Genomic DNA, 19,828 nt, shown 5'->3' on the forward strand with positions numbered 1-19,828 from the left:
ATATGGTTTAAGTGAAATGATTACAGAAAAACATGACATCAATTTGCATTTAATGAGAAATGACGTTAGGAGAGATAAAGTGACAAAATGAAATGATTTGCACAGTTACCTAGGGCGGCGTCTCCTCAACTACACGCATGCTTGTCCAGAAATAGTAAACACGTGTTCGTTTTCTGGAAAACTGGTGACAGCTGTTTTACTTTAAAAGAGATTCTGAATCAACTTAGATAATGAAACGTTAGTAATAACAGAATCAGAACTTCTAGCTGATCATTATCAGAACTTCTTATATACACATAATCCCAACACATTTCAGAATTTAACCATACATAAGATCTTCTCATCTTCTCATTCTGGGCATAAATCCATACTGATATTCTTCAGAATGAACTTAAACCTATCTTTAGCAAGGGGTTTTGTAAAGATATCTTCCCATTGATGGTCTGTATCAACAAAGTTTAAAGAGAGAACACCCTTCTGAACATAGTCCCTAATGAAATGATGTTTAATCTCAATATGTTTAGCTTTGGAATGTAAGATAGGATTCTTAGATAAACATATGACAGAAGTATTATCACAGAAGATAGGAATGTTACTCTCATATATTTGATAATCTTCTAGCTGACTCTTCATCCAGAGCATTTGTGTGCTACAACCAGCAGCAGCAACATATTCTGCTTCTGTTGTTGAGAGGGCAATGGTAGCTTGCTTCTTGCTGTACCAGGAGTTTAGATGACTTCCTAGAAATTGACAACTTCCAGAAGTACTCTTCCTTTCAATTCTATCTCCAGCATAGTCAGCATCACAAAATCCTACTAAGTTGTATTCTTTAGATCTTCTGTAGACTAAACCAACATTAGTAGTACCTTTTAGATACCTCAGAATTCTCTTAACAGCAGTTAAGTGAGATTCTCTAGGATCTGATTGGAATCTAGCACACAGACAAACACTGAATAGAATATCAGGTCTAGAAGCAGTAAGATATAGAAGAGATCCAATCATACCTCTGTACAACTTCTGATCTACCTTCTTACTTACCTCATCCTTACCTAGAACACACGTTGGATGCATAGGAGTTTTGGCTTCTTTGCTTTCAGAAAGATTAAACTTCTTCAGAAAATCTTTCACATACTTCGTTTGATGAACATAAGTTCTATCAGAAGTTTGATTGATTTGAATCCCAAGAAAGTACTTGAGTTCACCCATCATACTCATTTCAAATTCAACCTGCATAGACTTAGCAAACTCCTTTCCAAGTGAAGCATTAGATGTTCCAAAAATAATATCATCAACATAAATTTGACAAATTAAAATTTCCTTCTTAGATGTTTTACAGAAGAGAGTCGTATCCACTTGTCCTCTAGTGAAACCATTGTCCAGAAGGAAAGAGCTTAATCTTTCGTACCAATCTCTAGGAGCTTGCTTCAATCCATACAATGATTTCTTAAGTTTGAAAACATGTTCTGGAGACTTAGAGTCTTCAAAACCAGGAGGTTGGTGAACATAGACTTCCTTATCTATATAACCATTTAAGAAGGCACTCTTAACATCCATCTAATACAGAGTGATGTTATGCTGAGTGGCAAAGGAAATCAATAAGCGAATAGATTCTAATCTGGCCACTGGTGCAAAGGTTTCTGTATAGTCAATCCCTTCTTGCTGACTATATCCCTGAGCCACCAGTCTGGCTTTGTTTCTTACCACCTCTCCCTTCTCACTAAGCTTGTTTCTGAAGACCCACTTTGTACCAATGATGTTGAATCATTTTGGTCTAGGAACCAAATCCCATACATCATTCCTTGTAAACTGATTAAGTTCTTCTTGCATGGCAATTATCCAGTATGGATCTTCTAGAGCTTGATCAACAGAAGTTGGCTCGATCAAAGAAACAAGACCTAATTGACATTCTGCATTGTTCTTAAGGAATGCTCTGGTTTTGATAGGATCATCTTTCTTTCCAAGGATCACATCTTTTGAGTGAGCTGAGGTGAGTCTAGAAGATCTTCTGACTGTTGGCTCTTCAGAAATCTGAGATTCTCTAAAGATGCAGCAACTTGATCTTCTGATTCTTTGCTTCTGAGATTTTCAGCTTCTGAAACTTTGCTTCTTGGTTCTACAGCTTCTGATATATCAATATCTATATCTGCAAAATTCTCAAACTGCTTTGGCTTTTCAAGACCAAGCTTATCATCAAACCTGATATTGATTGATTCTTATACAACCAATGTTTCAGTATTGTATACTCTGTAGCCTTTAGAGCGTTCAGAATATCCAAGAAGGAAACATTTTTGTGCCTTAGAATCAAACTTACCAAGATGATCTTTAGTATTTAGAAAAAACAGACACATCCAAAAGGATGAAAATATGAAATGTTGGGCTTTCTGTTCTTCCACAATTCATAAGGAGTCTTATTTAGAACAGGTCTTATAGAGATTCTATTCTGAATATAACATGCAATGTTTATTGCTTCTGCCCAAAAGTGCTTAGCCATATTGGTTTCATTGATCATGGTTCTGGCCATTTCTTGAAGAGTCCTATTCTTTCGCTCTACAACTCCATTTTGCTGTGGAGTTCTAGGGCAAGAGAAATCATGGGCAATACCATTTTCTTTGAAGAACTCCTCAAAGAATCTGTTCTCAAATTCACCACCATGATCACTTCTGACCTTTATGATTTTGCACTCCTTCTCAGATTGAATCTGAGTGCAGAATTCAAAGAACACTGAATGAGACTCATCCTTGTGTTTTAAGAACTTTACCCATGTCCAGCGGCTATAATCATCTATGATGACTAATCCATATTTCTTCCCTCTGACAGATGTTGTTTTGACTGGTCCAAACAGATCAATGTGCAAAAGTTCTAACGACCTTGAGGAAGAGACAACATTCTTAGATTTGAATGCAGGTATGGAGAACTTGCCCTTCTGACATGCTTCACAAAGAGCATCTGATTTGTATTTCAGATTTGGGAGACCTCTGACCAGATTTAGTTTGTTAATCTGAGAAATCTTTCTCAAACTAGCATGTCCTAATCTTCTGTGCCAGACCCATTGCTCTTCAGAAACAGACATAAGGCAAGCCACCTTCTACTTATCAAGATCTGAAAGATCAATCTTGTAAATGTTGTTCTTTCTCTTGTCTGTAAATAGGATTGAGCCATCCTTCTGACTTACAGCCTTGCAAGACTTTTGATTGAAGATTATGTCATAACCATTGTCACTTATTTGACTTATGGACAATAAGTTATGCGCTAATCCTTCTACAAGAAGTACATTAGTTATGGAAGGAGAGTTACCAATACTTATGGTTCCAGAGCCAATAATCTTGCCCTTCTGATCTCCTCCAAACTTGACTTCTCCACCAGACTTAAACACCAGGTCTTGGAACATAGACCTTCTTCCCGTCATGTGTCGCGAGCACCCAGAGTCCAAGTACCATGACATTTTGTGCTTTGTCTACTTTGCTGCTAAGGATATCTGCAACAGAAATTATCTTCTCCTTAGGTACCCACAATTTCTTGGGTCCTTTCTTGTTAGTTTTCCTCAAGTTCTGATTGAACTTGGGTTTAGCATGATAAGTAACAGGAGGAACAACATGATATTCTTTAGGTTTGGCAGCATGATATTTTTTAGGTTGTGTCACTTGCTTCTTGGTGTGTGTAGTGTTAAAGCTTTTGGCATGTGAAGTGAGCCTAATATCATGTGAGTGGCCATATTTGAACTGATCATACAATGGCTTGTATGTGATTTTCAAATCATCAACAGGTTCAAATTTATGTGAGGTATCACCCTCATAGCCAAAACCAAACCTTATGTTTCCAGAAACACCATATATCATAGAAGCAAGATGACTTCTGCCAATACTTCTAGATAGGAACTTTCTGAAGCTCGAGTCATATTCTTTCAGAATATGATTGAGTAGGAATGGATTTTTCTGATTCAGAAGGAGATCCAATATCTTTGGATAATTTTAAAACTTTTTCCTTCAGTTCAGAGTTTTCCACTTCCAGCTTCTTAGTTTCAAATTCAAATTGCTTTTTCAGCTTTTTGTATTTGATACTAAGATGAGCCTTGAGTTCCAGAAGTTCAGTTAAACTGGAAACTAACTCTTCTCTAGATAGTTCAGAAAATACCTCTTCAGAATCTGATTCTGATGTAGATTCTGATCCATCATCCACTGTGGCCATCAGTGCAAGATTTGCTTGCTCTCCTTCAGAGTCTGATTCTGATTCAGAATCATCCCATGTTGCCATAAGACCTTTCTTCTTATGAAACTTCTTCTTGGGATTCTCCTTCTGAAGTTTTGGACGTTCATTCTTGAAGTGTCCAGGCTCATTGCACTCATAGCAGATGACCTTCTTCTTGTCAGATCTTCTGCCTCCAAAAGATTCTCCTCTTTCCGGCTTCTTTGAACTTCTGAAGCTCTTGAACTTCCTTTGCTTGCTCTTCCAGAGATGGTTTACCCTTCTGGAGATCATGGACAACTCATCTTCTTCTTCTGATTCTGATTCTTCAGAATCTACTTCTTCAGCCTGAAAAGCGTTAGTGCGTTTTTTAAAATTAGATTTTAATGCAATAGACTTACCTTTCTTCTGAGGCTCATTTGCATCCAGCTCTATCTCATGGCTTCTCAAGGCACTGATTAGCTCTTCCAAAGAAACCTCATTCAGATTCTTTGCAATCTTGAATGCAGTCACCATTGGACCCCATCTTCTGGGAAAGCTTCTGATAATCTTCTTTACATGATCAGCCTTGGTGTAGCCTTTGTCCAGAACTCTTAATCCAGCAGTTAGCGTTTGAAATCTTGAGAACATCTTCTCAATGTTTTCATCGTCCTCCATCTTGAAGGCTTCATATTTCTGGATTAGAGCAAGAGCTTTGGTCTCCTTGACTTGAGCATTTCCTTCATGGGTCATCTTCAATGATTCATATATATCATAGGCATTTTCCCTGTTAGATATCTTCTCATACTCAGCATGAGAGATAGCATTCAGCAAAACAGTCCTACATTTATGATATTTTTAAATAGCTTCTTTTGATCATCATTCATTTCTTGTCTTGTAAGCCTTACGCCAGTAGCTTTCACTGGATGTTAGTAACCATCCATCAGCAGATCCCATAAGTCACCATCTAGACCAAGGAAGTAACTTTCAAGTTTATCTTTCCAGTATTCAAAGTTTTCACCATCAAATACTGGTGGTCTAGTATAACCATTGTTACCATTTCCATTGTATTGCTCAGCAGAGTCAGATGTGGATGTATTTGATGGATCTTCACCAGCCATCTTGTACTGAAGCGTTTTTCTCTTCCTGAATCTTTTCTAAACACGGTTAAGTGCTTGCACCTTAGAACCGGCGCTCTGATGTCAATTGAAGGATAGAAAAACACTTAGAAAGGGGGGAGTTTGAATAAGTGTAGCTTTAAAACTTGTACGATAAAAAATATTTGCACAATGATTTTTATCCTGGTTCGTTGTTAACTAAACTACTCCAGTCCACCCCCTTGGATTGATTTACCTCACCTGAGGATTTAATCCACTAATCACACAAGATTACAATGGTTTTCCACTTAGACAACTTCTAAGTCTTCTAGAGTATACTGATCACAACCTGATCACTCTAGGAACACACTGCTTAGATACCCTCTAAGACTTTCTAGAGTATACTGATCAACAACCTGATCACTCTAGTTCTTACAACTTAATGTAAACAAATTCTTTTAAGAGTTACAATGCTTCTTATAAAGCTATTATCACAACTGTGATTTTCTCTTAAGTTTAAGCTTAATCTCACTAAAGTATTACAACAGCAATGTAGTAAGGTTGATGGTGAAGTTTGAGAGCTTTTTGAATTTGACAGCGTTTCTGTATATTTGCGCAAGTGTTGTATTATGAATTCGTAACGTAGCTTCTCATCAGAACTTCATATTTATAGGCGTTTGAGAAGATGACCGTTGGGAGCATTTAATGCTTTGCGTATTCCGTACAACATTGCATTTAATGTTTCACTCTTTTGTCAACTACCTCGAGCCTTGCTTTCGTTGTGTCTACTGACGTTGCCTTTAATAGCTTTCAATGTTCCTTTTGTCAGTCAGCGTAGCCTGCCAGCTAGTACTTGTTTCTGATCTGATGTTTGTGTGAACAACGTTTGAATATCATCAGAGTCAAACAGCTTGGTGCAGAGCATCTTCTTGTCTTCTGACCTTGAAGTGCTTCTGAGCGTGATACCATGAGAACTTCAGTGCTTCTGCTTCTGATCTCAAGTCCTTCTGATGCTTCCATAGACCATGTTCTGATTCTGCTTGACCATCTTCTGATGTCTTGCCAGACCATGTTCTGATGTTGCATGCTGAACCTTCTGAGTCAGTGCTTCTTGCGCTGATTTTGTGCATACTCTTTATATAATTCGTGAAATGGAAATTGCATAGTATTAGAGTACCACATTATCTCATACAAAATTCATATACATTGTTATCATCAAAACTAAGAATATTGATCAGAACAAATCTTGTTCTAACATTAAGTCCAACACCAATCACTTCCTTTATTGGTACATGAGAGAAGAATGGCTATGGTGTGATATACTTATTCTAGTATTTGACCTTTTCCGAGTATTTAAAGGTGTGAATCTATCCACTGGTCTCCTTGTTAGTTTGAATGTGTTCCTATCTCAGATGGGCTGAAATGTATGGATTCCTCCGAGCATTCGATGATTCAGGTTTCCTGATATTCTATTATTTTGCATCTCTCGCTCTTTTTCAATATTACTCTCCTTTCCTTTCACGTAGACTTTTGCCTTTGTCATGTTCTCATCCATTGAGTCTGTTGGTATGTGAGTGACTCATTGAATTATCCCTTCTTGAGGCCATTTTGGAAAGCCCCACAGAAACATGTCTTGACTAGGGTGAATCACGTTAATAGTTGTTTCATTAAAACTAGAAAAATATTCTCTCAATGATTCACCATTTCCCAGACGAACATTAAGTAAACTAGTGGTCCATACTCTTTTATGCTTGCTCATTGAGAATTAATGAATTAACCTCCTTGTGAGATCCTAGTAGCTGATTACAGATAATCTAGACAAGTTCATGTACCACCTCAGGGTAGCCTCTTTGAGTGTGCGCGCCAAGAGTTTGAATTTTAGAGAATACGTTGTTCTGACTATGGTCATTTGGGTATTTAGGGTTGTGACCTATTCTTGAGGATCAATTTTTCCTTCAAAGGGTATTAGTGAAGGTGGTTTGAATCCTTCAAGGATAGACGTCACCTAGATATTAAAATATAGAGGTTGAAGATTAAGAAATTCTTTTCCTCCTCCCCCACAATGGGCTATTGATGCCTTTGTTGTATGTCTCTCTACAAAGCTTCATTATGTTGCCTCAATTCCTCCATAACGACCACATTTTTTGTTATGATACGTTAATCATCGTTGTTACTATTTTTGGTGTTTCTCATCGTTGGATTACAAAGCTCTTGTTATGAGATGGACATTGTGGACCAAGTCAGTTTTACCGGGGCCACACGATGGATGCTAAATATATTGATAAAAAGTACACTTTGTAACTTATTTGATAGTAATACCAACCAAGCATTAGTTTATGTAACTGTCTAAAATTGTTTGTCCCTTTCTTCCTCGCGTCCTCCCCCTTTTATAGCTCCATAGAAATAACTACCATTTATATTGCCTCGATGTTAATCAATTTCATTGCTTTTCATATGATCATAACCCCTATTACAATTCTGATGACTATTCATTGTTCTTCCTTACATGTGCTTCATCAAGGTTATTTAACTAATAAACTCTTCCTATACTTATTGTAAGTGCTAACCGTGGCTATGGATAAGCTATCGATACCAGGCTTATACCCCGACATGTCCTCGTACCGATCATGAGATCGCTCAAACTCACACAACTCCAACTTCCTATCCCTCTAGTTCTTTTCTCTGCCATCCCTTTTTCGACCTTTGTGTATGTATTTCAGAGCTCGGCCATCACAAATGATTTAATAGAAGTTGGTATAAGCATACCAATACACAACACCCTAAGCATAAAGCCTGTAAGAATGAACTGCTTTAGCCAAAAGAAAACCCAAAAATATTAAAATCAATATACTTACAATAATATTTAACTCAAACAGATCGGACATATTAAAGTTAATATACACATATCAATACAATAATATTTAACCAATTTCCAACATTAAAACCTACACTATTTATATGATTTTGTTTTATTGGTCAAAATCTAAGAATGTGGATCTTATGTTGTTTCCTTGACTTTTTTTTGATGTTTATTACATTTATCTTTTTTTTATAAATAAAAATGATATTTTTTTTTATATTTTTTTGCTTTATGCACTCTGGTTCCTAGGAGAAAGGACTCTAGTAATTCAGAGTTCGTGTCGAGAGGTCATGACACTGACCAAGTATTGTTCCCACCAGAAATCGAACTCGATATTTCCCAAACTTCGTCCTTTGCAGGAGCTCGTTTACCACTCGAGCCCAATTGCTTAATTTTTTTTATATATTTTTTGTTTTGCAAACAATTATAATATTACTTATTTTTATTAAATTATTATACATATTACATATAATCTAATATAAAAAATAATTTATTAAATTAATTTTAAAATTTATAAAATAAACTGATCAAAATTGTGGATTTAAATAGATGACCCAAAATCTAAAAATGAATAAAAAGTAGGGTCCAAAATCCAGAAATTAATAACACAATTGGCAATCAAAATTATAAATTAAAAAAAACCAAAATCTAGAAATTAGTAGAACAACAAATCAAAAGGGTCAGGTTGATGTGCATAAGGTATATCCTTATACACGGTGCATAAGTCTCGTACGAGTAATATTTAAATTGTTCCGAGTAATATTTTAGTTAGGAACGAGTAATAATATCATAATCCATGAATAATATATGCATTATTTGTACACATCTATTTATTATGAGTAATTATTAATTATGAGTAATGAATACATTATTCTGAATAATATTCACACCATTCTGAGTAATATTGAATTTTAACTATTTTGAGCAATATATTCATTATTCTGAGTAATATTTATACTATTTTGAGTAATCTGTATATTATTTTGAGTAATAAATATAATACTTTGAGTAATATAAACAATATTTGAGTAGTTATGCACCGTGCATGCATAAGGATATACCTTATGGACATCAACACATCCTAGATCAAAAATAGCCTATATTAAAATCAGCACAACTTAAGGCGGTGGCAACTAATCACTAGCCGTGTCTAGATTTCAAAACCAGCTATAAAAAACCTCTGTTTTCTCCACACACAAAAAAAAAATTGAAAATTCAAAAAATCATTCCTACATAACACAATTTTTCAATCAAATCGTCAAAAACCGGGCCATCCCAAAATATACTAATAAAAAAACCAACTACTGTTACTACTATTAGAAAAACTAACTAAACCATCAAAGAAAAGCAAAACCACCACTGTTCCAAAGTTCCAATAATATTCAATTCAAGGACACCGAATGGAATAATATATTAAACTACACTATTGTTGCCACTGTATTAAATTTTTTTGTTAACATAAAAACAAAACACATGTTGCTGCATAATTGTTTTCTTTAACACCAAGCCACAGCACATAGTTTTTTCCACTTTCCAAAACCATCCAAAGTAACCATATTTAAACCCCTTCATAAACCTCTTCTCTTCACACACTCACAATTGCTATTAATTCAATCAACAAAATTACACAAACTCATAATCACAAAAACTATCAAACTCAATGGAAACTGAAACTCAAAACGGCTCAGCGCCTTGTCCAACCTCGGCTCCGGCTATCCCTCTCCGTCCTTCCTCATGCGACGGCACGATGGGCCGCCACTTAGCTCGGCGGCTAGTTGAGATCGGCGTCCGCGACGTCTTCTCTGTTCCCGGGGACTTCAATTTAACTCTACTCGATCACCTGATCGCCGAGCCGGAGCTTAATCTAGTTGGCTGCTGTAACGAGCTTAACGCTGGTTATGCTGCTGACGGTTACGCGCGTGCTAAAGGAGTTGGCGCGTGTGTTGTTACTTTTACGGTTGGTGGACTTAGTATCCTCAACGCCATTGCCGGAGCTTACAGTGAGAATCTTCCGGTGATTTGTATTGTTGGAGGACCTAATTCTAATGACTATGGTACTAACCGAATTCTTCATCATACTATTGGATTGCCGGATTTCTCTCAGGAGCTTCGGTGCTTTCAGACGATCACATGTTTTCAGGTGAGTGATCAATGTAGCGCACTGATATGAGAAACACGACACAGACACTGACACGGACACTTGATAGTGGTAGTGTCGGTGTATGTGCTTTATAGGTTATTTTTGTTTTTGATTTTTGAGAGTGGTTTTGTTGATGATGATGATGATGTTGTGATTTGAATTTTTCAGGCTGTGGTGAATAATTTGGATGATGCGCATGAACTTATTGATACTGCAATTTCTACTGCTTTGAAAGAAAGCAAGCCTGTTTATATAAGTATAGGTTGTAATCTTCCTGGAATTCCTCATCCAACTTTTGCTAGGGACCCTGTTCCATTTTTCCTTGCACCAAGGTATGTATTTTGATCTACCAAGCATAGTCACGGACACCGGACACAACACTGACACTAACATGTCGACACCGATTGTAATTTGAGAAAACTTAATAAATTGAATGTAATCATAAGGGTTGGTGTTGCTTCAGTGTCCGACCTTGACATAAACACTTTTTTTAGAGGTGTCTACGGAGATTTTGATTACTAATCAATCACTCCTTTTTATATTTTCGAAGTTTCTGTTATTTGTTTTGCTAATGAGTATGATCCTTTTAGAAAGCATGATTATTGCTAGTGATAGGAAAAATCCAATGAAGCTTTTTAATTATAGTTAAGCTCATTTTTTATTTGTGTGGTCAAGTTGAGTTACTTATTTTAGTATTTGTCCATAAGGTGTCAACTCAGTGGTATGAGCTTGTTCTTATAGCATCAAGGGACAGAATTCAAATTCCCTCGAAGATACATGTTAGATTTGTTAAACGCAATTAGTGCAACTTTAATTGATGATAATTTTCTCCTATAGTATTTGTGGAACATGTTTGTTCTTGTATTCATATTTGGCATTAGTATTAAGATAAAGATATTTACAAATTTTTAAAATTCTGTGCAGGGTAAGCAATCAAGCAGGGTTAGAAGCGGCCGTGGAAGAAGCCGCTGCTTTTCTGAACAAAGCTGTGAAGCCAGTTATTGTAGGTGGACCAAAACTAAGGGTTGCAAAAGCACAAAAGGCTTTCATGGAGTTTGCAGAAGCAAGTGGATATCCAATAGCTGTTATGCCCTCTGGTAAAGGACTCGTACCTGAAAATCATCCGCATTTCATCGGAACATACTGGGGTGCTGTCAGTACTAGCTATTGCGGGGAGATAGTCGAGTCTGCTGATGCATACGTTTTCGTCGGTCCCATCTTCAACGACTATAGCTCCGTTGGATACTCATTGTTGATCAAGAAGGAGAAATCCTTAATAGTACAGCCTAATCGCGTGACCATTGGCAATGGTCTTTCGTTGGGATGGGTTTTCATGGCTGATTTCTTAACTGCATTGGCAAAAAAGGTGAAGAATAACACCACAGCTATGGAGAATTACCGCCGTATCTATGTTCCGTCAGGCATTCCTCTTAAGCGAGAGAAGGACGAACCTCTTCGAGTTAATGTTCTATTCAAGCACATTCAGGTAATTTCTATTTCTAGATCGATTTATTCTTCGGATAATATTTCCATTTTGCTCAGCAATTAAATTTGTCAAACAGGCGCTAATTAGTGGAGATACCGCCGTAATAGCTGAAACCGGAGATTCATGGTTTAACTGTCAGAAGCTTCGCCTTCCAGAGAATTGCGGGTAAGTCTTTCCCAATTTCCACATGAGTAATATGATAATCACAATTTTAAACTAACATTGTCGAGTTTGGATTCCATCTTTCAGTTATGAATTCCAGATGCAGTATGGATCAATCGGTTGGTCAGTTGGTGCTACTCTTGGATATGCACAGGCTGCAAAAGATAAGCGTGTCATCGCTTGCATCGGTGATGGAAGTTTTCAGGTTAGAAACATTATAAGAAAATAAAACTTCCTATTCATAACATTAATGTTAGGTTTCAACAGCAAGTAAACCTGTTCATTAATTTGTTTCGGCCTAATTTAGGTGACAGCGCAAGATATTTCAACAATGATCCGTTGTGGTCAACGTAGCATCGTCTTCCTGATAAACAACGGAGGTTATACAATTGAAGTTGAGATTCACGATGGCCCGTATAACGTGATCAAGAATTGGGACTATACCGCCTTTGTGAATGCCATCCATAACGGACAAGGGAAATGCTGGACTGCGAAGGTACGCACCGAGGAAGATTTGACAGAAGCAATTGCAACAGCTACTGGAGCAGAGAAAGATTCACTATGTTTTATAGAAGTTTTTGCACATAAGGATGATACCAGCAAAGAGTTGCTAGAATGGGGTTCTCGCGTTGCTGCTGCCAACGGTCGTCCTCCTAATCCTCAGTAGAAAATCAATTCATAATATTGTATTGTTGTAAACAAAGATTATAATCTGTGTACTTTGGTGTACTAGATTTGCTGTTGAGGATAAATGCGACAAAAGTGAAAATAAGTTGGAATAAAAGCTCGTTTGTTGAGCTTTGTTGAAATTATGAACTGGTGTAGCTTTACTCATAGCATTGATGACATTTTGTTGTATGTAACACTTTGAATTATTATGAAGATATACAAATGAATCGTAGTATATGCATGTGCATCTAAATTGAAAAATTTATTTATCCATATGGCTATTGTAAAAAAAAAGCTAAAATTGTTGCTATCAAATTTATTGTCTGTCATCCGAGAAAAGTCTAACAAAATCCAAAATGAAACCAACATAAGGGACCAAGGTGTTACAATTAAATAACTTAAAGGACCACTGGGGTAATTTTTCCTTGATAATAATATATAAGTTCAACGCTGCTTACCAGAATACTTCTATTATCATGATCATCCTTAAGAAAGATTAAAAGATATATAAATCCTGCTCATGTCCACTTAACTTTTCTCTCTGCCTCACCGCTTCACTCAATTGATAAGAAAATGAAAATTTCATTTTATTATAAGTTTGAGTATTTTCTAAATAGTCTATCAAATTAAAATTAATTGCAAACATTTTTTAGGTCTTAAAGGTTGAAACGTGGTTTGGGTTAAAGTAAAATAAATCCACAAGGAAAATGGTGAACGTATGTGGAATTCACCGATCTCAACCAAGCCAGTCCAAAAGATCCATATTCATTGCCTAACATTGATAGGATGATCTATGGATCTTTAGGCTACAAAGTGCTCAAATTTATGAATGCATACTCAAGTTATAATCAGTTTAAAATGAGCCTATATGAAGCCCTTAAGATAATGTTCATGGCCAATAACTGAAATTATTATTATGAAGTAATGTCTTTTGGCTTCAAAAACATAGGGGAGAGGACTTATGTTTATGCTGATGGATACCGTGTTTGAAAATTAGATCAGACACAATTTAGAGGTGTATATTGATAGAATTAGTAGTTAATTGTTGTCAGTTTGTTTAATAAAGTCCTAGTATTTAGGAGGACCTATTCTTTAGGAGTTTAGTTAGTGTTTTGATTCTTTCCACTGCATAATAGGGCTGTTAGATGTCGTTGCTATTTACTCTCAGTCACATTGTATTGGATACATATATAGCCTCAATTTGCTATCATTTAATATATCTCCTTTCCAATTGCTATAACAGTTTATGAGTTTAACAATTGGCATCAGAGCTCTGTAAAGGGCCTGGCTGTGTGAAAGAGTGTGAGTGAAACAGAAAGAGAGAGAGAGAGAGAGAGAGAGAGAGAGAGAGAGAGCGGAATGTCAACATCAGATAGATTTTTGCAACCCTCCATCCCAAAATTCGACGGCCATTACGATTTTTGGGCGATGACGATGGAGAACTTTCTGAGAAGTAAGGAGATGTGGAGTCTGGTGGATGAAGGAATACCGACACCGGCAATTGGGACGTCATCAGCAAATGAGGCACAGAGGAAGATGGTGGAGGAAGCCAAACTCAAAGATTCGAAGGTCAACAACTATCTATTCCAGGCAATAGATAGACAAATTCTAGAGACAATTCTCGGCAAAGGGACGTCGAATGCAATCTGGAATTCAATGAAGCAGAAGTATCAAGGATCCACTAAGGTGAAAAGGGCTCAACTTCAGGCACTGAGAAGAGAGTTTGAACTTCTCGGCATGAAAGAAGGAGAAAAGGTAGACAGTTACCGGGGTCGAACCTTGTGTATAGTAAACAAAATGAAGTCGAATGGCGAGACAATAGAGCAGAGTACAATGGTCAGTAAGGTACTTAGATCTTTGACTCCCAAATTCAATTATGTTGTTTGTTCAATAGAGGAGTCAAATGATTTAAGTGCGCTAAGTATCGATGAATTGCATAGGAGTTTGTTGGTTCAAGAACAGAGGATGCAGGGCTACCATGAGGAGGAACATTTGTTGAAAGTGGCTCATGAAGACAGAGCATGAAGGGGAAGAGGTCGAGGTGCATTCAGAGGAGGACGTGGTCGAGGTAGAGGAAGACAACCTCTAAGCAAAGCAACCATTGAGTGTTTCAAATGTCATAAGTTGGGACACTTTCAATATGAATGTCCCGACTGGGAAAAGAAAGCAAATTATGCTGAGTTAGAAGAAGAGGAGGAGCTTTTGTTGATGTCATATGTAGAGCATCATGAAATAAAGAGGGACAAGGTGTGGTTCCTCGACTCAGGATGCAGTAATCACATGACCGGGAATAAAGAATGGTTCCTTGATCTGGAAGAAGAGTTTAGCCGAACAGTAAAACTCGGGAATGACACAACAACGGTCGTGGTTGCAAAAGGAAGCATAAGAGTGGAAGTGAGTGGCATAACCCAGGTGATTTCTGATGTTTACTATATTCCTGAGCTTAAAAACAATTTATTAAGCTTGGGACAACTTCAAGAGAAGGGATTATCAATCTTGATTCAAAATGGGACTTGCAAAGTGTTTCATCCTAAGAGAGGTTTGATTATGCAAAGTGATATGAGTGGGAACAGAATGTTCTTTGTGTTAGCCTCCATGGAAACAAAGAGCTCTATGTGCTTAAAGATTGAAGGAGTGGCTGAAAAAGAAGCTCACATGTGGCACTGCCGGTTCGGGCACTTGATTAACAAGGGATTGAGAATGTTGTCTAACAACAAGATGGTAATTGGTTTACCTTTGCTGAAAAATTCAGAGAAGATATGCACCACGTGTTTGTCTGGCAAGCAACATAGAGAACCCATACCCAAGAAAAGCTTATGGAGGGCATCGAAACCGCTTCAGCTAATCCATTCAGACATATGTGGTCCTATCACGCCAACTTCCAGCAGCAACAAGAGGTACATTTTAAGTTTTATCGATGACTTTACTCGTAAAACTTGGGTCTATTTCTTGCATGAAAAATCAGAAGCTTTTGTCACATTCAAAAACTTCAAGGCTGGTGTTGAAAAGGAGATAGGGGCATACATAACATGTTTGAGGACAGACAGGGGTGGTGAGTTCAACTCAAATGAGTTCAAAGAATTTTGTCGATCACAAGGCATCAGTAGGCAATTGACAGCAGCCTATACCCCCAGCAGAACGGTGTTGCCGAGAGGAAGAACATGACAATTATGAATGCTGTGCGATCCATGCTAAGTGAGAAACAAGTTACCAAAACTTTCTGGCCGGATGCTGTGCGATGGTGTGTACATATTCAAAATCGATGTCCAACAGCAGCAGTTCAAAATACAACACCGGAAGAGGCATGGAGTGGTAAGAAACCAGTGGTGGAGTATTTTCAAATCTTCGGTTGTGTAGCACATGTCCATGTGCTGGATCAAAAAAGGAGCAAGTTGGATGATAAGAGTAAAAAATGTATTTTTTTTAGGAGTCAGTGAAGAATCGAAAGCTTAGAGATTATGTGATCCGGTTTCGAAGAAAATTATCATCAGTAGAGATGTAATTTTTGAAGAAGAAGAAAGTTGGGATTGGGGCAGAACACACAAGGAGATCAAGGGGGATATATTAGAATATGGTGATGGTATCATTGAAGATGAAAGTGATGATCATATTGAAGAAGAAAGTGGTGAAATAAGAAATTCAAACAGCAACTCAAATGAGGAAAATCCAAGGGCACCTAAAGTGCTTGACACAATTGGAGAATTAGTTGAAGGGAGGGGAGCACGAGAAAGAAGAGCACCAGGTTGGATGGAAGCTTATGAAACAGGGGAAGGACTTTCAGAGGAAGAGAATCTCAATGTAATGTTGGCAGTCACTGACCCTGTTACATTTGGAGAAGCAAATAAAAGCAAGAAGTGGAGGGAAGCAATGTCAGCAGAAATTGAGGCCATAGAAAAGAATCATACCTGGGAGCTTACAATATTGCCTAAAGGAGTAAAGCCTATCGGAGTTAAGTGGGTGTTCAAGACTAAGCGGAACGAAGTTGGAGAAATAGAGAAATTCAAAGCAAGATTGGTTGCAAAAGGGTATGCACATCGTCATGGAATAGATTACACTGAAGTATTTGCTCCGGTGGCGAGGCTTGACACCATTCGTGTGATACTTTCCATGGCTGCTCAGTTCAGTTGGGAGGTCTTTCAACTCGATGTAAAGAGTGCTTTTCTTAATGGTGAACTTAAGGAAGAAGTGTTTGTGCAGCAGTCAGAGGGATTCATTAAAAAGGGAGAAGTAGAGAAAGTCTACAAGTTGAAGAGAGCACTTTACGGACTAAAACAGGCACCGCGAGCGTGGTATAGCAGAATTGAAGTCTACTTTGTGCATGAAGGTTTTGAAAGATGTCCCAATGAGCACACCTTGTTCACCAAGACAAAAGGAGGTAAAATTTTGATAGTTAGCCTTTACGTTGATGATTTGATTTTTACCGGGAATGATAGAAGTATGTGTGACGAGTTTAAAGCTTCAATGATGTCAGAATTTGATATGTCTGATTTTGGAAAAATGAAATATTTTTTGGGGATAGAAGTCAAACAGTGTTCGAATGGAATATTCATATGTCAGAGAAGGTATGCATGGAAAGTATTAGCAAGGTTTGGCATGGAAAATAGCAATGCAGTCAAGAACCCAATAGTTCCAGGTACAAAGCTGTACAAAGATGAGGATGGAGTTGGAGTTGATGAAACTCTATACAAGCAGTTGGTTGGAAGTCTCATGTATTTGACTGCGACTAGGCCTGACTTAATGTATGGTGTTAGCTTAATAAGCAGGTTCATGACCAGTCCTACTATGTCACATTGGCTCGCGACAAAGAGAATTCTGCGGTACTTAAAAGGTACAGCAGATCATGGAATTTTCTACAAAAGGGGGATAACAGCTTGAAACTTTTGGCATTTACGGATAGTGATTATGCCAGTGACTTGGATGATCGAAAAAGTACATCTGGATTCGTATTTATGTTGGGAGCTGGAGCTGTTTCCTGGTTATCAAAGAAACAACCGGTGGTTGCTCTGTCTACTACGGAGGCAGAATATATAGCTGCCACGATGTTCGGCTGTTAGTGTGTTTGGCTCAGGAGGATATTGGAAAAACTTGGAATTGAAGAGAAGACTAGTACGGTGATCATGTGTGATAACAACTCTACCATACAGTTATCGAAGAATCCAGTGTTTCATGGCAAGAGTAAGCACATTGATGTAAGATTTCACTTCTTTAGAGACTTGGTGAATGATGGAGTCATTAAGCTGAGCTAGTGCAACACTCAAGAACAAAATGCCGACATTATGACAAAGCCACTGAAATTAGAGCAGTTTGAAAAGCTTCGCGGCATGCTTGGAGTGACTGAAGTTATAATGTCTGCAGCTTAGATGCATTAGTTTAAGGGAGGGAATGATAGAGTTAGTAGTTAATTGTTGTCAGTTTGTTTAATAAAGTCCTAGTATTTAGGAGGACCTATTCTTTAGGAGTTTAGTTAGTGTTTTGATTCTTTCCACTGCATATTAGGGTTGTTAGATGCAGTTGCTATTTACTCTCGGTCACGTTGTATTGGATACATATATAGCCTCAGTTTGCTATCATTTAATATATCTCCTTTCCAATTGCTATAACAGTTTCTGAGTTTAACATATATAGATGATATGGTGGCCAACACCCTTGAAGAGAAGAACCATTATAAATACCTTGATAATATACTAGCATCAGTGAGAAGATATAATATGCGCCTGAACTCAACCAAATGTTTTTTGGAGTTTAGGCCAGAAAAATTCTAGGTTTCATGCTCAAAATAAGAGGAATTGAAGCTAACCTTAATAAGTTCCAGACCATAATTGACAAGAAAAGTCCTAACTAAGTCTATCATGGCCTTTCATTATAAATATCCTTTCCGACTCCAATATGAAAGGCATGATAAAGTCGCCCAAACTTTAATACAAATGAAGACATAAAACTCACTTAGTTTTAGATGAAAACATCGAGAATAATGAGATATTTGTTCATTTAGACTCATATGTGAGACCATCTACATCGACTCGCCGAGTTGTGATGTACTTACCAAATGCTAGAAAAGGGGAATTTTGTTAACATATGGTTATTGGAGTAACCATCGAGATGAGATTTATATTTAAGGCTCACTAAGCTAATATTAGGTTGCAAAGTACTTTTTAATCAACATCCAAAATAATATTTTGATAAATAAGGTAAATTTTGTAGGCTCCCGTCCTATCCTTAGGGGGCCAGAATTGAAGGTTTGGATCGCGGCACATGGAGAGGTGAAGGATATTTTAAAAGGAGTTTGGGAATATGGGTCGGAAATCGGGGTTCAGTACAGTGGGGAGGTTGAAGCCGTGGTGGAAAAATTAGTCATTAACGAAGTCAGAGACAAGAAGGCCTCTAAGAAGCTAAGAAGGGAGGGTAGAAGTAGAGGGTGATGTTCTGGTTTGAAGTGGAGGTAGGAGCTCTAGTGAAGTGATGATGATCTTGAGTTATAATATCAGAGGTTTGGGTGGGGTAGTAAAAAATAAATAGGTTTTTCAGGTTATTCGAAAAAATAGTCCTGATTTAATTGGCATTCAAGAAACTAAACTAAAGGAGGTTGAAGAGAAGACGATCCAACTAGTGTGGGGCGACAAAAATTGTGGTGTAAATTTTAAAGCTTCTAATGGGAGGTCAGGGGGATTGCTCATGTTGTGGAACCCTAAAACTTTCAAAAAGCAAACGGAAATTAAGGGTGAACATTTCATCGGTGTGCAAGGTTTATGGGGGATAAAGAAGATTCAGGTGACAATCGTAAACGTATATGCTCCTTGTGATGCTGGTGGAAAGAGAAGGCTGTGGTTTGACCTTGCAGAGATTATGAAATCAAACCTAGGCACAAATTGGTGTTTAATGGGGGATTTCAATTCAATTAGGTCAGAAGCGGAACGGAAGGGTGTAGGACCATTTCTTCGTAGAGAAGAGATGGAGGAATTTGAGGAATTCATTTCAGATTCAGATTTGGTGGATCTACCATTAAAAGGGAGACAATTCACATGGTCGAATTTGGATGGGTCATCTATGAGTCGTATCGACAAGTTCTTGTTCTCAGAGGGTTGTATATATCATTGGCCAGACTGTAATCAATGGTGCTTGGATAAAGGTTTATCGGATCATTGCCCGATCATGATCTGTGATAAAGAGATGAATTGGGGTCTAAAACCGGTTCGAATGTTCGAGTGCTGGAGAGAATTAGAAGGGTATCATAAGTTTGTAGAAGAGTCGTGGAA

The 19,828-nt window shown here is 37.5% G+C and overlaps 1 protein-coding gene across 1 annotated transcript; it reads left to right on the forward strand.

The window, feature by feature from the left end:
• The first annotated feature begins 9,635 nt into the window (after positions 1-9,635).
• Positions 9,636-12,810, forward strand: LOC131635281 (pyruvate decarboxylase 1). Its single transcript, XM_058905894.1, has 6 exons — positions 9,636-10,258; positions 10,427-10,590; positions 11,183-11,744; positions 11,821-11,909; positions 11,994-12,111; positions 12,214-12,810. The coding sequence occupies exons 1-6, from the start codon at positions 9,779-9,781 to the stop codon at positions 12,571-12,573; spliced, it is 1,773 nt and encodes a 590-aa protein (XP_058761877.1). The 5' UTR covers positions 9,636-9,778; the 3' UTR covers positions 12,574-12,810.
• The last annotated feature ends 7,018 nt before the right edge of the window (positions 12,811-19,828 follow it).

This window comes from Vicia villosa, unplaced genomic scaffold (genome assembly GCF_029867415.1).
Source record: "Vicia villosa cultivar HV-30 ecotype Madison, WI unplaced genomic scaffold, Vvil1.0 ctg.001462F_1_1, whole genome shotgun sequence".
In the NCBI taxonomy this organism is placed as follows: domain Eukaryota; kingdom Viridiplantae; phylum Streptophyta; class Magnoliopsida; order Fabales; family Fabaceae; genus Vicia; species Vicia villosa.